The sequence below is a fragment of the Nicotiana tabacum genome, chromosome 18, assembly GCF_000715075.1.
Source record: "Nicotiana tabacum cultivar K326 chromosome 18, ASM71507v2, whole genome shotgun sequence".
Classification (NCBI taxonomy): Eukaryota; Viridiplantae; Streptophyta; class Magnoliopsida; order Solanales; family Solanaceae; genus Nicotiana; species Nicotiana tabacum.
In genome coordinates this window covers 100,299,390-100,311,944 of record NC_134097.1, presented here as the reverse complement: position 1 = coordinate 100,311,944, position 12,555 = coordinate 100,299,390, and the positions used below count along the sequence as shown (strand labels likewise).

Below are 12,555 nucleotides of genomic sequence, written 5' to 3'. Positions count from 1 at the left end.
AATTGCCTTGGTATTGCTAATACCATAGTTTGCTATTATTAATTATACATAGGATAATACCAAATATGTTATATAACTAATAATTGTATTAGTAATACATGGATTAAAAAAATGTACCAAATAAGGAATTAGTAATACCAAAAGTTAATGTATGCATTATTTTTCTATAATGCATGCCAAATAATCCGGAAGTATGAAATTACATTTAGTAAGGATTATTTTTGCCTTATGAAGCGATTTTTTTAATGCAAAACAGATCCTAACCACTGGAGGAAAAATAAAAAAATTAAAAAATGATTCACAGGCTAGCCATTGGGGGAGTATTGTCATTTGGCATCGTCCAAAATATCTTACCTAAATCGGTGTATACAAAAGGATAGAGGCTCGTCATCTCCGTCCCTCCCCATCTTTGCACCCTCACTTTCCACCAACCACTCCCACGCCAGTCTCTCTTTCTCTCTCTAGAGTCATTCAGTCAAGTACTGAACATTAACGGAGAAACAGAAATCGGCAACAATGGCAGCTACATTTGCTACAGTTGTGAGCCTTTTTAAACTCTCAAAACTCTCTACTATTCTTCACTAATACATTTTTTAACTTCGTCCTTCAGTGTACCCCCTAATTTGTCTTCGTAACACAAAATTATTGGGTATTGAAAAAGGAGCCCAAATAGGGCGGGGATATAAAAAGATTTCATACAATTGAGATGTTGTTTGTGTAATTTTGTTGTTGTTGTTGTTGTTGTCGTCGTCTTTTCACCTGACTTAAATTTCTCCTTTTTACAGTCGAATTTAGGCTCACTCTCAGCTCCACGAGCTGCTGCAAACCCTACATATGCTTCTCCTAAGTTGGTGAAATCTTCATTCTCATCGTCAAGTTTCTTTTCTGGCTCGTTGCGCCTCGCTACTTCATTGAACCGTTCGGTTCTCAGAAAAACCGGCGCTTTATCCGGGTCCATTCAAGCCGCAGTGCAGGTCTGTGCTTGCTTGCGAGCAAATTTATGAGATGCTTTATTATTTACCCTCTGTCCTAGTTTATGTAATGTTGTTTGATTGAGCACATAAAAAGAATAACTTTTGAAAATTATGATCTAAAATAAGTCATAAACATTTATATGTTTATAAATTATCTCATTAAGGTTAAAATACAAATTTTAAAGTTATTTTTCTCCTAAATATAGCAAGGTGTCATTCATTTTAGGACACACTAAAAAGAAAAGAGTATGTTTTTTCTTCAAAATTAAATATGTCAAATATGGACTTAGGAAATATGCTATATAGGGTTTCTGTGAGGAATAGCCTGTCAGGTTAAGTTCAAGAGCTTAACGTCTGTAAATAGTTAGCAGATGAATACATAGGCCATAGTCGGCATGTGGTGCAGAGTGTTGGTATGCCGTCTTATTTTATATGACAATAATTGATTGTAGACGGATTTTAAGATGTTAAATTGGACTTTTATCTGTATAATAGACTAATGACAAGTTGATAGTAGAAGAATATACACGAGGCATTTAAACAACTTTGGAGTTCTTTTTCAAATGGTTGGGTTAAAAGAAATTGTTGTTTCTATGATATTCATGAGTGAAACAAGGACTTTCTTTAAAAATACCAGAAAAACAACTTCTTCAGAAACAATTTCTTGAAACACTCTTTTACATTAACTTCTTTAAGAAACTCAAACAAATGCCTTCTAAAGTAACAGTTAGTTTGATAAAGAAAATATCACATCAAAGTTTAAAATTCAAACAGTTAGTGAATTTTAATTCTTGAAACTTGTAAACATAGTAGTATAAAAAATGAAATGATGTCAAATATGTCCTTAAATGAAATAGTGTCTTAAATTGGAACAGGAGATGTTTTCTTTTTTTAAGTAACAAAGTGAATTCTGGCAGTGGATTGAGCCTTTATACATGTAGAAAGTGGTTGTGGTTCAGTTTTCAGCAAACATTGTGTTATGTTTCCGTCTGTGGGACTGTGTTCCGTAATTTGTTTATTACTTAGTTGAAGTTTATAAATTGGTCTGAGTGTATTTATGGAAATCCAGGCGGCCGAGGTGCAATCCAAAGTGACACACAAAGTTTATTTTGATATTAGCATTGGGAATCCTGTTGGAAAGCTTGCTGGGCGAATTGTAATTGGATTATATGGTGATGATGTGCCACAAACAGCAGAAAATTTCCGTGCACTCTGCACAGGTTCTTTAGTAGATTTAATGTTATTAGTGTTGTCGCTGATGTTATAATCACTACTACTCTTGCTACTACTTTATCATTATCATCAATATTATCATCTTCTGCCTTATTGCTTGAGTTTCATGTCTAACTTACTGTCTGTTATTTACAGTTTGCTTATAGTTTGTACTGATTTCTTTCAATCAGGTGAGAAGGGTTTTGGCTACAAGGATTCTGCATTTCATCGTGTTATTAAAGATTTCATGATTCAAGGAGGTGATTTCGATAAAGGAAATGTAGGTGTCTCAATACATGGTTTGCTCTTTTTCTATTTGTTCCACTAATTGGCATTCTTCTGGACTCAATCACATCCTTCACCCAGTTCATATTGTTTTCAGTAATACAATTGAATGAAGTATGTTTTGGGATGCTTATTATTTAGCCTTTTATTTTCTTTGTTTCTATCTGAACAAGATTTTAAATGGGAGAAATGCTAAACCTTGAATTTGATTTCCTTGGCCGGTGGTATCTTTTTTTCTGATTGATGGTTTATTCTTTTCTGTCTTTTGGATCTGCAATGGCTCCAATTTCCACCATGGAAACTCAGAGAACAAAAGGGTTACAATTTGTTTCAGTTCTGTATTTGTGAGATTTGCCGGTTACTTCGTAAGATATTTGTATTCTGAGATGATCAATCTTCAGGATGTAAACGTTTTTTTAATGAAGTAATGAACTTGCTGATATCAACTTTTTGCTTCTTCTATGTTTTCTGGAAAGGAAGATTTTCTTTGATCAGTAGTTAACTGCATGAAAGAGTGCGTGAAGATGCTCAGTGGAATATGTACTTCTGGCATATTTGATGGTTTTAACAGCCTCTCTTCCTCTCCAGGTTGGGGTAAGGTCTGCGTACACACTACCCTCCCCAGATCCCACCTGTGGGATTATACTGGGTTTGTTGTTGTTGTGGTTGTTGTTGTTGTTGTTGTTGTTGTTGCATATTTGATGGTTTTGTTCAGTTGAATATGTTATGCCATGCAACTTGAACTTCTTACTCTTCTAAGCTTTAATATGCATATATTAGTTAGATTGAACAGTTCTAGTGTTTTCAGTTTCAAATTTGGAAAATATTCAGTTGCCATGTCCACACATTGTAATCTTTTCCCCATACATGGGATGCTTTATTCGCAGGGAACCGGTGGTAAAAGCATATATGGTCGTACCTTTAAGGATGAAAACTTCAAGTGTAAGTGACTTTTCTCTTCAAAATTTTGTTTGAAGCTCCTTTTTGTGGCTAGGCCTACGGGTTCCCTTGGTTCAATTGTGTAGAATGTTCTTTGTGACGAAAATATCAAATAACTGCAGTGACTCATACTGGACCTGGAGTTGTTAGCATGGCTAATGCAGGCCCTAATACCAATGGAAGCCAATTCTTCATTTGCACTGTCAAGGTATGTGAAGTGGGAATCTCAATCAGCAGAATATCTTCTGAATATTGGAAGCAAAGACATGATTAAAATAGTACTCCCTCTGTTTTAATTTAGGAGGTAGTTTGACTCGGCACGGAGTTTAAGGAAAAAAAGAAAGACTTTTGAAATTTGTGGTCATAAAAGCCTAAGGGTAAAAGCGTTATGGGGTCATGACATTTGTGTGGTTATAAAAGTTTCTCATTAAGGGTAAAATGGGTAAAATGAGGAGTTTAAGTTGAATTATTTCCAAATTTAGAAATGTGTCATTTATTTTTGGAACAGGCTAAAAAGGAGAGTACCTCATCTAAATATGAAACGGAGGGAGTAGCATATTGCAATTGGCATATGCAATGAAAGAGAACTGTATATACTTATGTTGGTATTTGATCATTGAGAATTCATTTTGGCTGCTCTTAATTCCTAGAAACAAATAGTTGACTTCTTTACTGTTTGCTCTTTCTTTCTTCTCTTTTTCTTCTGAATGTTCTCAGCGATCAGCAAAGTCGGTGTTTTTGAGCTTGTGAAAATATATCTTTGAGCAACATGTATCTGGTAGTTAATACTTACCATGCTTTAGCATATGTGGACTTTGCCTAGTTTATACCCAGCTTAAACAATAATAACATCAAATACACTCTTTTTAAATTTCTTTTCTTCCTCGTTATTTGTCCGTGCAGCTACAGTTATTCAACCAAATAATTTTAGTTTGTATATTTAAAACCTAAAAATGAAGAAGGAACTAAATAGCACATGGTAGTGCCAGCAAAATGTATCTCTTTTTTCTCATTCATACCTGTGGAATGAAAGATAAAACATGAAAGTTTTGGATTTTGGGTATTTTCAGGAAATTCGGTCAGTCAAAGGATATTTTAACTATTATAGTTGGTCACTTACAGGTGCTCATTGTCGGCAACAAAATATATTTTTTCTGAGCATTAGCCCATTTTATTCCTAGCCTGTTTTAGATAGTGTATTTTAGAAAACCGAACTTTTAGTCAACTTTTAACTTTACATGATATTGTATGCATTTATGTTTTTGTGCATTTATATTTTGGTGCATTGCAGACCCCATGGCTTGATGAGAGGCACGTTGTGTTCGGGCAAGTTTTAGAAGGCATGGACATTGTGAAATTGATTGAGTCGCAGGAGACCGATAGGGGTGACCGTCCAAGGAAGAGGGTTGTCATCAGTGACTGCGGTGAGCTACCAGTGGCATGAGGCGGGAATACAAATATAAAGCACTTTATTATGTTAAGGCCCGTTGCCAGATATAAGAGGATTCTCAGTACTGAGTTTTCATCCAAAACCCGGCTTTTCCCTGTTCCTTTTTTGGGTCTCTGTAGGATTTCGAATTACAGGGTAAAAAATTTCTTGCTAGTAGTGAGTATGTTGTATTCCTGTAACCTGGGCAGATGCAGTTTAGTTGACATTGAATATACTAGATGGTAATAGACTTGTTGCTTCTATACAACCACTGTTTGGATTATGTTTGTCTTGATTAATGTGATGAATTAGTGTTGCATCATGTATAGAAAGGGGATCCCAGTTTACATGCTACTTGGTCTGCGAAATAAGAAAGGGGATCCCAGTTTAGTTTCAAGTAAGGGTTGGATTTGACACAGCAATTGGAAGTATATGGTTATATCTCCTGAGAGAGGCGACAATGAACAAATAACATAGAAAAGGACAGTAGGAAAAAAGGTTTGGTCATTGTTAAGCAGCACACTTGCCTGTGTATGAACGATCATAACTTACCCAACAGCTGCAGTTGGGCACATAACAGATAGCTCCATTTTGTTAAAGGAATGTGGAAAATCCAGTTGCTTGCTTGATTCTGTGCCGGGGTTGAGAGGTAAGTCAGACGAGAGGGAGAGTAGCTTCATAATATACTCCTATACCAGAACTTTTTGTAAACCCGTCTATTCTGAGAATTAGAAAATCCCGCCATGTTCTTTACCGGCTTTACATGTTTGATAGATTACCAACTTTTTCTTTAAATAACCGTGAGGCTGAGAATTTGAACCTGATGTCTCATGGTTTTCATCACTTTCATTGATCGATTGTTAGACCTGGTTTTCACCAATTTCATTGATTGCTTGGCCACATGGTTTACAAGCTTGATAAGCACTAGCCACTAGGAATTGATCTCCATTAGCATATGAATATTTGTATACTAAATTATCAGAGAAGTTTTGCAGCTGAGTAAGTAGAATGTAATGTAACTGTCTGTCTTCGGAGTTCAAAAATAAATGTCCTACAGATAGCCATCAAGGATCTGACCCAAAATCATTTTGTACATTCATTTTTGTATCTTTCAACTGTTCGAACATCCATCTACAAAGCCGACGTGCACTTTACAGAAGGTTTATAGCAGTGAAATTAACCAAGGAACTTCAAAGAGTAATTGTGACATAAATGAATAAAACATCCTTATTGTAACGTCTTATAAAGCAAATTTCACCATAATGCTTTATTATGCTATATTAGTTGTTAACTTCTTTATACTGTACTTTTTCAATTAAGAAAAATCTAAAAGTGCATCTTGTAAGATTTTAGAGGAGTAACAGAAACTACTTGTTGCCAACCTCGACGGGATAATGATAAAGTAGAGAAATTACCTTGCAATGTCACTTTCTCAGACACAATTTCTTTGTTTATCTTGGAAATATGGGCAAAGGAAGGAGAATAGGATTACCTGTTATAAGTTAAAACCAATTAGCATGTCTATATCTGTGTTCTTGTTACAATTTTCTTGCTCTCCAATAGGCAAAAGGATAACGAATAACTATATGCAAAAAAGAAATGTCAGACGAACCTTTTAAGCTCAAAATTAAGGACATTTGTGTGTTAGTTTAAATCTTTTTAATTCTTAAATTTTCCCCTAGATAAAATTTTATATGGAGGAGGAATATATCTTGGAGCGTTGCTATTTGGATTTGGGAGGGCAAAATCTATAAACACAATCTGCTGTGTGTGTGTAAAACAGAAGGCTAGTTGGAGGTGGTCCATGTGGTCACAAAATTGATGATTATGAAGGATCAGTGTCAGGATCATTGAGGCCGCACTCTATCCATTCAAAAGAGTAAATGATAAGACTCCTTTTAAGGTTTTGGTCAGAGTTTTTATGCCACGTCCTTGCCCTTGTTTCTATGTGGATTTTCCAGAATCTTGAACATGTGATTGTGTGGTGAGGACTGAGATTAGTAGTACTAGTGCCCCATCCAAATTGGTCGCAATTCCAAAAGGCAAATAGGAGACAAGTTGGACACTAGGACTCCATACATAAGACCTCCCACACAATTAACAGAGATTAGGAGGATTAATCAAATGTCATTCTAGTCTTGACTAATCCAAAATCACAGACGCATAAGACTCATTACAATGAAAGTATTCTTTACCAATTTTTATTAATTTTTTAGGCTACCTCTGATTAAGAATAAAATGATACTATTATACATAAATTATAAAGTATTGAGTTATTCACATATGGAATAATAAACTATAAACTATTACTTCTTCCGTTCATTTATATATATATTTTACTTTCTTTTTTAATTTATTTTTTTAAAAAAGTCACATTTTTATACTAGTAAGTTTTTAGTTTCAATACTTTTAATTACATTTCCTTATAGGAATGACATAATCTTTTAACACTCACATGATTTTAAGTTTTTTTTTTTTTTTTTTTAATATGTTATACACACCTTTTGGTGGCAAATTATGGATTGACATTTTTTCCTTTCTTTGTTCCTTCCAGTTTTTATTTCACTCGCTATTCGTCATAATAACGGGCCTTACTCGACGCGATTCTAGATTAATCAGGGCCTTACTCGACGCGATTCTAGATTAATCAAGACCTCAATCGAGTTAGAAAAAAAAAGAATCTGTTTTACACAAATGACTAGTGACTACTATGACCAAGGGATGATATTTCATATTGTAAAGGAAGCAGAGCATTATTTTAACTGCCAACAAATCAAACTGTGAAGCCTTTTATGTCCGCAATGAGTGCTCTATTGTACTGGTCAGTTCAACATCTCACAAGAAGAAGATTTAGCTATTATCAATGGGCATTGAACTCTTCCTTGTTATTTTCCCCCTTTAGTTTCTGGGGTTGATAAGAACTAGTACTAGTCTAACAAAGAGGACCACATAGACATTGAAAGGGAGAGAATGTATTGTATTTACAATGCCCCCAGGTCACAGGATGGCTGTACATTTGTTTACAAGATTGAAACAGCCTGAGATCAGCAAGGGGTTTACTAACTAATGCTTTGCTTTGCTGCAAAGCCTACGACTAATCACATCTATGCTAGCATTCCTATCTATCAACTTCTCATGAATATGACTTTGTTAATCCCAAGTTGTAGAGAAATTTCTCTGATCTTGATCTAAATATGTTACCTAAAGAGAACCTGGCTGTTTGCTGTGGTGGTGAATTCGAGTAGAGATCGTCCCTTACTCGAAGAATAGTCATACCTATTTCGTTCCGGACTGCCTCAATCGTTTCACTTTTAACTGGACCCCCTGATGCGTCAGTCACATAAAACACGTTAATAGCTTGTGAGCCCTTTGTCATGACCTCAGCTCGGGAAACAGAAAGACCGTTCTCCCTAAATATGCGAGTCACATCAGATAGAAGCCCGATTCTGTCATCACCACACAATTCCAGTCTTATTCCCTGCATATTACAGAAAGAAGGAATTAAATTTACAAGTGCGGAGACTCAGCACTTAATTTGCATTCGAATGAGTTTATACCGTAGAAGTTCTCCTCTTGACTGCTGCCTCTAAGCAGTGTATTACACGTTGCCTCTCCGCTTCAGAACTAACGGGGCACCCATCCATATGCCTAATGTAATATTCCTGGAAAACACGTATAGAGGATAAGATCACCACAATTCTCTCATTATCAAGCTCATTCGTACTCCTATGACAAGGTAGCTTCTAAACAAGAGAAAATAACAACTCTTTCTTGGTCTGAGGCTGCTAATGGCCCAAGATGGTGAACCGCATTTCTTTGAGAATGCAGTTTTAGCAAAAGAACCAGGTTCATGTAGATTAAGGCAGAAGAAAACAATTTAGGACATTTTCAAGAATTTAGAAGAGTACCTGAGAAGCCTCAGGTCCTTCAGCAATGATGGTAGCATGATACACTACATATTGCATATCTGTTAACGTGCACACTGCATCAAAGAGCAGCTTTGGACGGTCTGCACATCTCAAATTTACGACGGTATAGCCTTTATCTGCACAACTTTCTACGGTTACCAGGGGCTTCCTCTGGTCAACCGATACACAATCTGTATCATCTTTATCATAATCACGATCAGCATACATCATTTGATGTAGCCTCCTTTCAGTATGAGTGGAGCCAACGGAAACTGCTGTATTGGCGCCTCGCCTATCTCTATCTCCTTTTAAAACATACAACAGTAATTTCCTGATTTTGGCAAGCCTATCAGGATCAGTTATTGCTAATCCGCTTTCTTCATCAGTTATGTAAACAACTGATGCCATTCTTGAATTATGAGTCCATACTTCTGCTGCTACAACATTATTTTTATGGTCGGCGAGAACAGCAAAGATCTCTGAAAGCAATCCTGGTCTGTCTCGCCCCGTCAGTTCAATGGTTGTGTGTTCTGCTGCAGATTGAACACCTACAGATCTTTCCATAGAACGGAAGCTGCGACCCCTCGGTCCAAGTGACTGCAACACAAGAAAATATTCCTCTTTAATGTTACTCAATCTCACACCATAAAGCATTTGTTGTATCTTCTTCTTTAATTTGGTGATATCCACTTGCTGACAAAAAATTCAATATTACATACTATTTCAACGAGCACACCAATCCTAAGAGCTTTATAGTAAAATAAACTGGTGATTGATAGACTCAAGAAAAAGGGGAAATGAGGGAATTCACTTTAAGGCACATGAACACAGTGGACGACAAAGCATCTAAACATATTCCATTTCCTAAAAGTGATTAAATCTTTAGCATTAATGCTTCAGGAGAGTAAATAATCGATACCCAATCAATCAATCAAGTACGGCTCAATGCTGATTAGGTTTACCTGCTGAATGCGTTCGGCAACATTATCTTCAGAGAGCTTATTTCCATGTTGATCAGTGACATGAAATACTGCAATCAAGAATGCAGAAAACAATTAGTAGGAGGAACACACAAGGGTTTATTCCTAAATAAATTGAGGAAACCTCAGTAAGAAATTAAAAACTTACCATCCATAAACCATTCCCCATCAGAAGATATATAAGCTCTCCTGATTATAAGGTTCAAATCAGTAAGAACTTGAACCACTTCTAACAAGCTTCCTCTTTTATTTGCACTATCAACCTGCATATTCCATTAATTTTATAGGTCAATTCTTTGAATTAAGTATTCCAAAGAAATCTGATTCAAACCCCATATAGAAAAAGAAAAAAAAAAGATTGCATCTTTAATAAATACAAACATATTCATACCTTGATCAAAGTTGTTTTCTTGTCAGAAGTATTATCAACAGTAACCCTATAAATACCATCATCAAATTTGACAGTTGAATCAGCATAAGAATGCATAATTGTCTAATCTTGGTTACAAATTTGAAGGCAAATGGACATACCTTGGGGGGTTCATTCGAAGAACAAGCTTCTTGAATTCATCATCAACAGTGAAAGAAGAAGACCAGTTATCCATTGGAAATATCAAATTATTCTCTGTGCTGTTTTAATTCTCTGATTTCTTGTCACACAGTTTGTGTTACTGCTTATAGATAGAGGTGTGTGTGTCCCGAGTTTGAGTCGTAGGAAAGGATCTGTGTTATTTGCTGGCAGTGGTTATAAAGGTGTGATTGGATGGCTCTTGAGATTTGCCAAGAGTTCTTTAATTGTTTGGGACATTATTATAATTATAATCTTACATAAAGAAATATAGAGATGGCCAGTCACTTGGTCAGGCCTCATCGTGACTACTACACCTGTTGCTCATTGCCTTGTCATCTGGACCCCACCATCACAAACACGCCGCCTACCTTATTTGGCAAATATTGTTACATCAGAATTTAATAAGCTCCCGTTTGGAATCCGGATTTAGGACTCAAGCTATCAAAATAGGTAAAAAATAAAATAAAATAGGGTATCATAATATATATAGCGCGGTTATTCACCGCGGTATACCTCAACGGCACATTTGTCCGTTAAAATATAGCACGGTGAATAACCGCGCCATACATAAAAGATGGCCCCACCAATAATTCATCTACAACTAACTGACACACCAATGCGCGCTATACATCAAATAATTGTACCCATGGAGTGATTTTTCCTTATTTAAAGAGTTTCAGGATTTTGTAAAAATCTATTTAGGATCCTTCAAGTCTTCTGAAATATTTGTTCGTTAAGTTATTTTGTAATTTGTCATAATGTTCGAAGAACGAAAAATTAAAGTTTCATTATATTTGGGCTACCTAAACACACAGTCTTTCGGAAACAACCTCTCTATTCTTTCGGGGTAGGGGTAAGGTCTGCGTACACACTACCCTCCCCAGACCCCACTAGTGTGAGGGCTATGCGTTGTTGTTGTTGTTGTTGTTGTTGTTGTTGTTGTTGTTGTTGTTGTTGTTGTTGTTGTTGTTGTTGTTGTTGTTATATATTGAGTATAGGGTGAGGTTGTGGTGGAGAATAACTTAGTATGCTATAGTTGTTCTCCACAGTATCATGTTAAGTTGCCACTTACAATGGAGTACGATAGATTGATATCGTTGTTATGTAATAAAATGAGTGTAAGCAAACGTTCGGTGAATATTAAAGTAATCAAAAGATATTCATATTCTGTTACTCCGCAAGGGGTTGCTTGTTATGCTGAGTTTGACATTGAAGACGATGAAACTCTAACAGATTTTTTGAGGACTCCGAATGAACACTGGGAACTTTTTGTGATAAAAATATTGGAAATGTACGTCAAGACTGAGGACGTTCGCAATAATGAGTTTCCGCAAAGTAGGGATATCCCTCAATCATTAGGTGGTTATTTTGGAGCAGTTTTAGCAGAACGTGTTCCGGGTGAAAGAGTTTGTCCTGATCTAAACTTATCTCCATGGGCGAATGAGGAGCGAGAAAATAATTTCTCCCCAAATTTACATAATCCACAAGCCGAGTGGTCAACTTAAATTTTGCTATGTGTTACGATGTTTATTTTTATTGTATTGAATTTGTATTAACACTAATATATTTCCTACGGGGTACCGTCCAGATATGAATTTGACAAGTTATCAACCAACGGCCAGTTGGAATATGCCTAATTTTGGTGTGTTGGATCATAGTGGTCCATCCGGGAGTCATCATCAACATGATAATGTGCATCATGGGATATCAACACATTATGATTTGTAAGTGAAGTGATAAAGTTATATGTAAAGTTTGGATGAATTTGAGAAACTCATTATTTTATTGGTTGTGCAGTGGAACGAGCAACTCGAAGGTCCTGTCCTTACTCAATTTCCCAAAGAGGACATATTTAATCAGGATCTGGCAGATGCGCTGAGTCAGGAAGATAATATTGATTTTGACAACAATGCTGATGAGTCTGGAGATGACACACCCTTCTCTGATGAGGGTGATTTCACCTCCCGTTAGACCAAGATTATACGAGTCCCATGTGCCGTTTCATTCAAGGAGGATTCTCTACCTTGATCATTTTTCAAGTATGTCGGATGTGGATGACCTCATAAGGTATCTTGACGAAATTCAGACAGCAATGTGGGATAAATCTAGAGCAATGGTACTGTCAAAGTGCATACTTTTTGCTGATAAAGCTTGCCTAAGCAGGGCGGTGCAAATGTACAACATAAAAGAGTGTCGTGAGATCGTGGTTAATGAGTCATCTCCGAACATATACAAGGTTATTTGTCATAGATGGTTT

The 12,555-nt window shown here is 36.1% G+C and overlaps 2 protein-coding genes across 3 annotated transcripts; one reads left to right on the top strand and one right to left on the bottom strand.

Moving 5' to 3' along the window:
* Positions 1 to 322: 322 nt before the first annotated feature.
* On the top strand, positions 323 to 5,100 carry LOC107802154 (photosynthetic NDH subunit of lumenal location 5, chloroplastic). 2 transcript variants are annotated; one of them, XM_016625601.2, is made up of 7 exons: positions 323 to 540; positions 786 to 974; positions 2,044 to 2,194; positions 2,378 to 2,466; positions 3,359 to 3,413; positions 3,533 to 3,618; positions 4,702 to 5,100. In XM_016625601.2, the coding sequence occupies exons 1-7, from the start codon at positions 517 to 519 to the stop codon at positions 4,852 to 4,854; spliced, it is 747 nt and encodes a 248-aa protein (XP_016481087.1). In that variant the 5' UTR covers positions 323 to 516; the 3' UTR covers positions 4,855 to 5,100. The 2 variants fall into 2 exon arrangements, with proteins under 2 accessions (XP_016481087.1, XP_075093192.1); XM_075237091.1 differs by having other exon boundaries at positions 371 to 537.
* Positions 5,101 to 7,769: 2,669 nt separating this feature from the next.
* LOC107802155 (ACT domain-containing protein ACR4) lies at positions 7,770 to 10,517 on the bottom strand. Its single transcript, XM_016625603.2, has 7 exons — positions 10,259 to 10,517; positions 10,119 to 10,164; positions 9,876 to 9,990; positions 9,710 to 9,777; positions 8,748 to 9,344; positions 8,397 to 8,501; positions 7,770 to 8,317 (listed from the first exon to the last, which is right to left on the bottom strand). The coding sequence occupies exons 1-7, from the start codon at positions 10,330 to 10,332 to the stop codon at positions 7,973 to 7,975; spliced, it is 1,350 nt and encodes a 449-aa protein (XP_016481089.1). The 5' UTR covers positions 10,333 to 10,517; the 3' UTR covers positions 7,770 to 7,972.
* Between the last annotated feature and the right edge of the window lie 2,038 nt (positions 10,518 to 12,555).

Coding starts and splice junctions, on each gene's coding strand:
- LOC107802154 (XM_016625601.2), top strand. CDS start 517: ATGGCAGCTACATTTGCTACAGTT. Junction 2,467..3,358: donor GTGATTTCGATAAAGGAAAT/GTAGGTGTCTCA, acceptor CTTTATTCGCAG/GGAACCGGTGGTAAAAGCAT. Junction 3,414..3,532: donor TAAGGATGAAAACTTCAAGT/GTAAGTGACTTT, acceptor AAATAACTGCAG/TGACTCATACTGGACCTGGA.
- LOC107802155 (XM_016625603.2), bottom strand. CDS start 10,332: ATGGATAACTGGTCTTCTTCTTTCACTGTTGATGATGAATTCAAGAAG. Junction 9,991..10,118: donor AGAAAACAACTTTGATCAAG/GTATGAATATGT, acceptor TGGAATATGCAG/GTTGATAGTGCAAATAAAAG. Junction 9,778..9,875: donor TGGGGAATGGTTTATGGATG/GTAAGTTTTTAA, acceptor TCTTGATTGCAG/TATTTCATGTCACTGATCAA.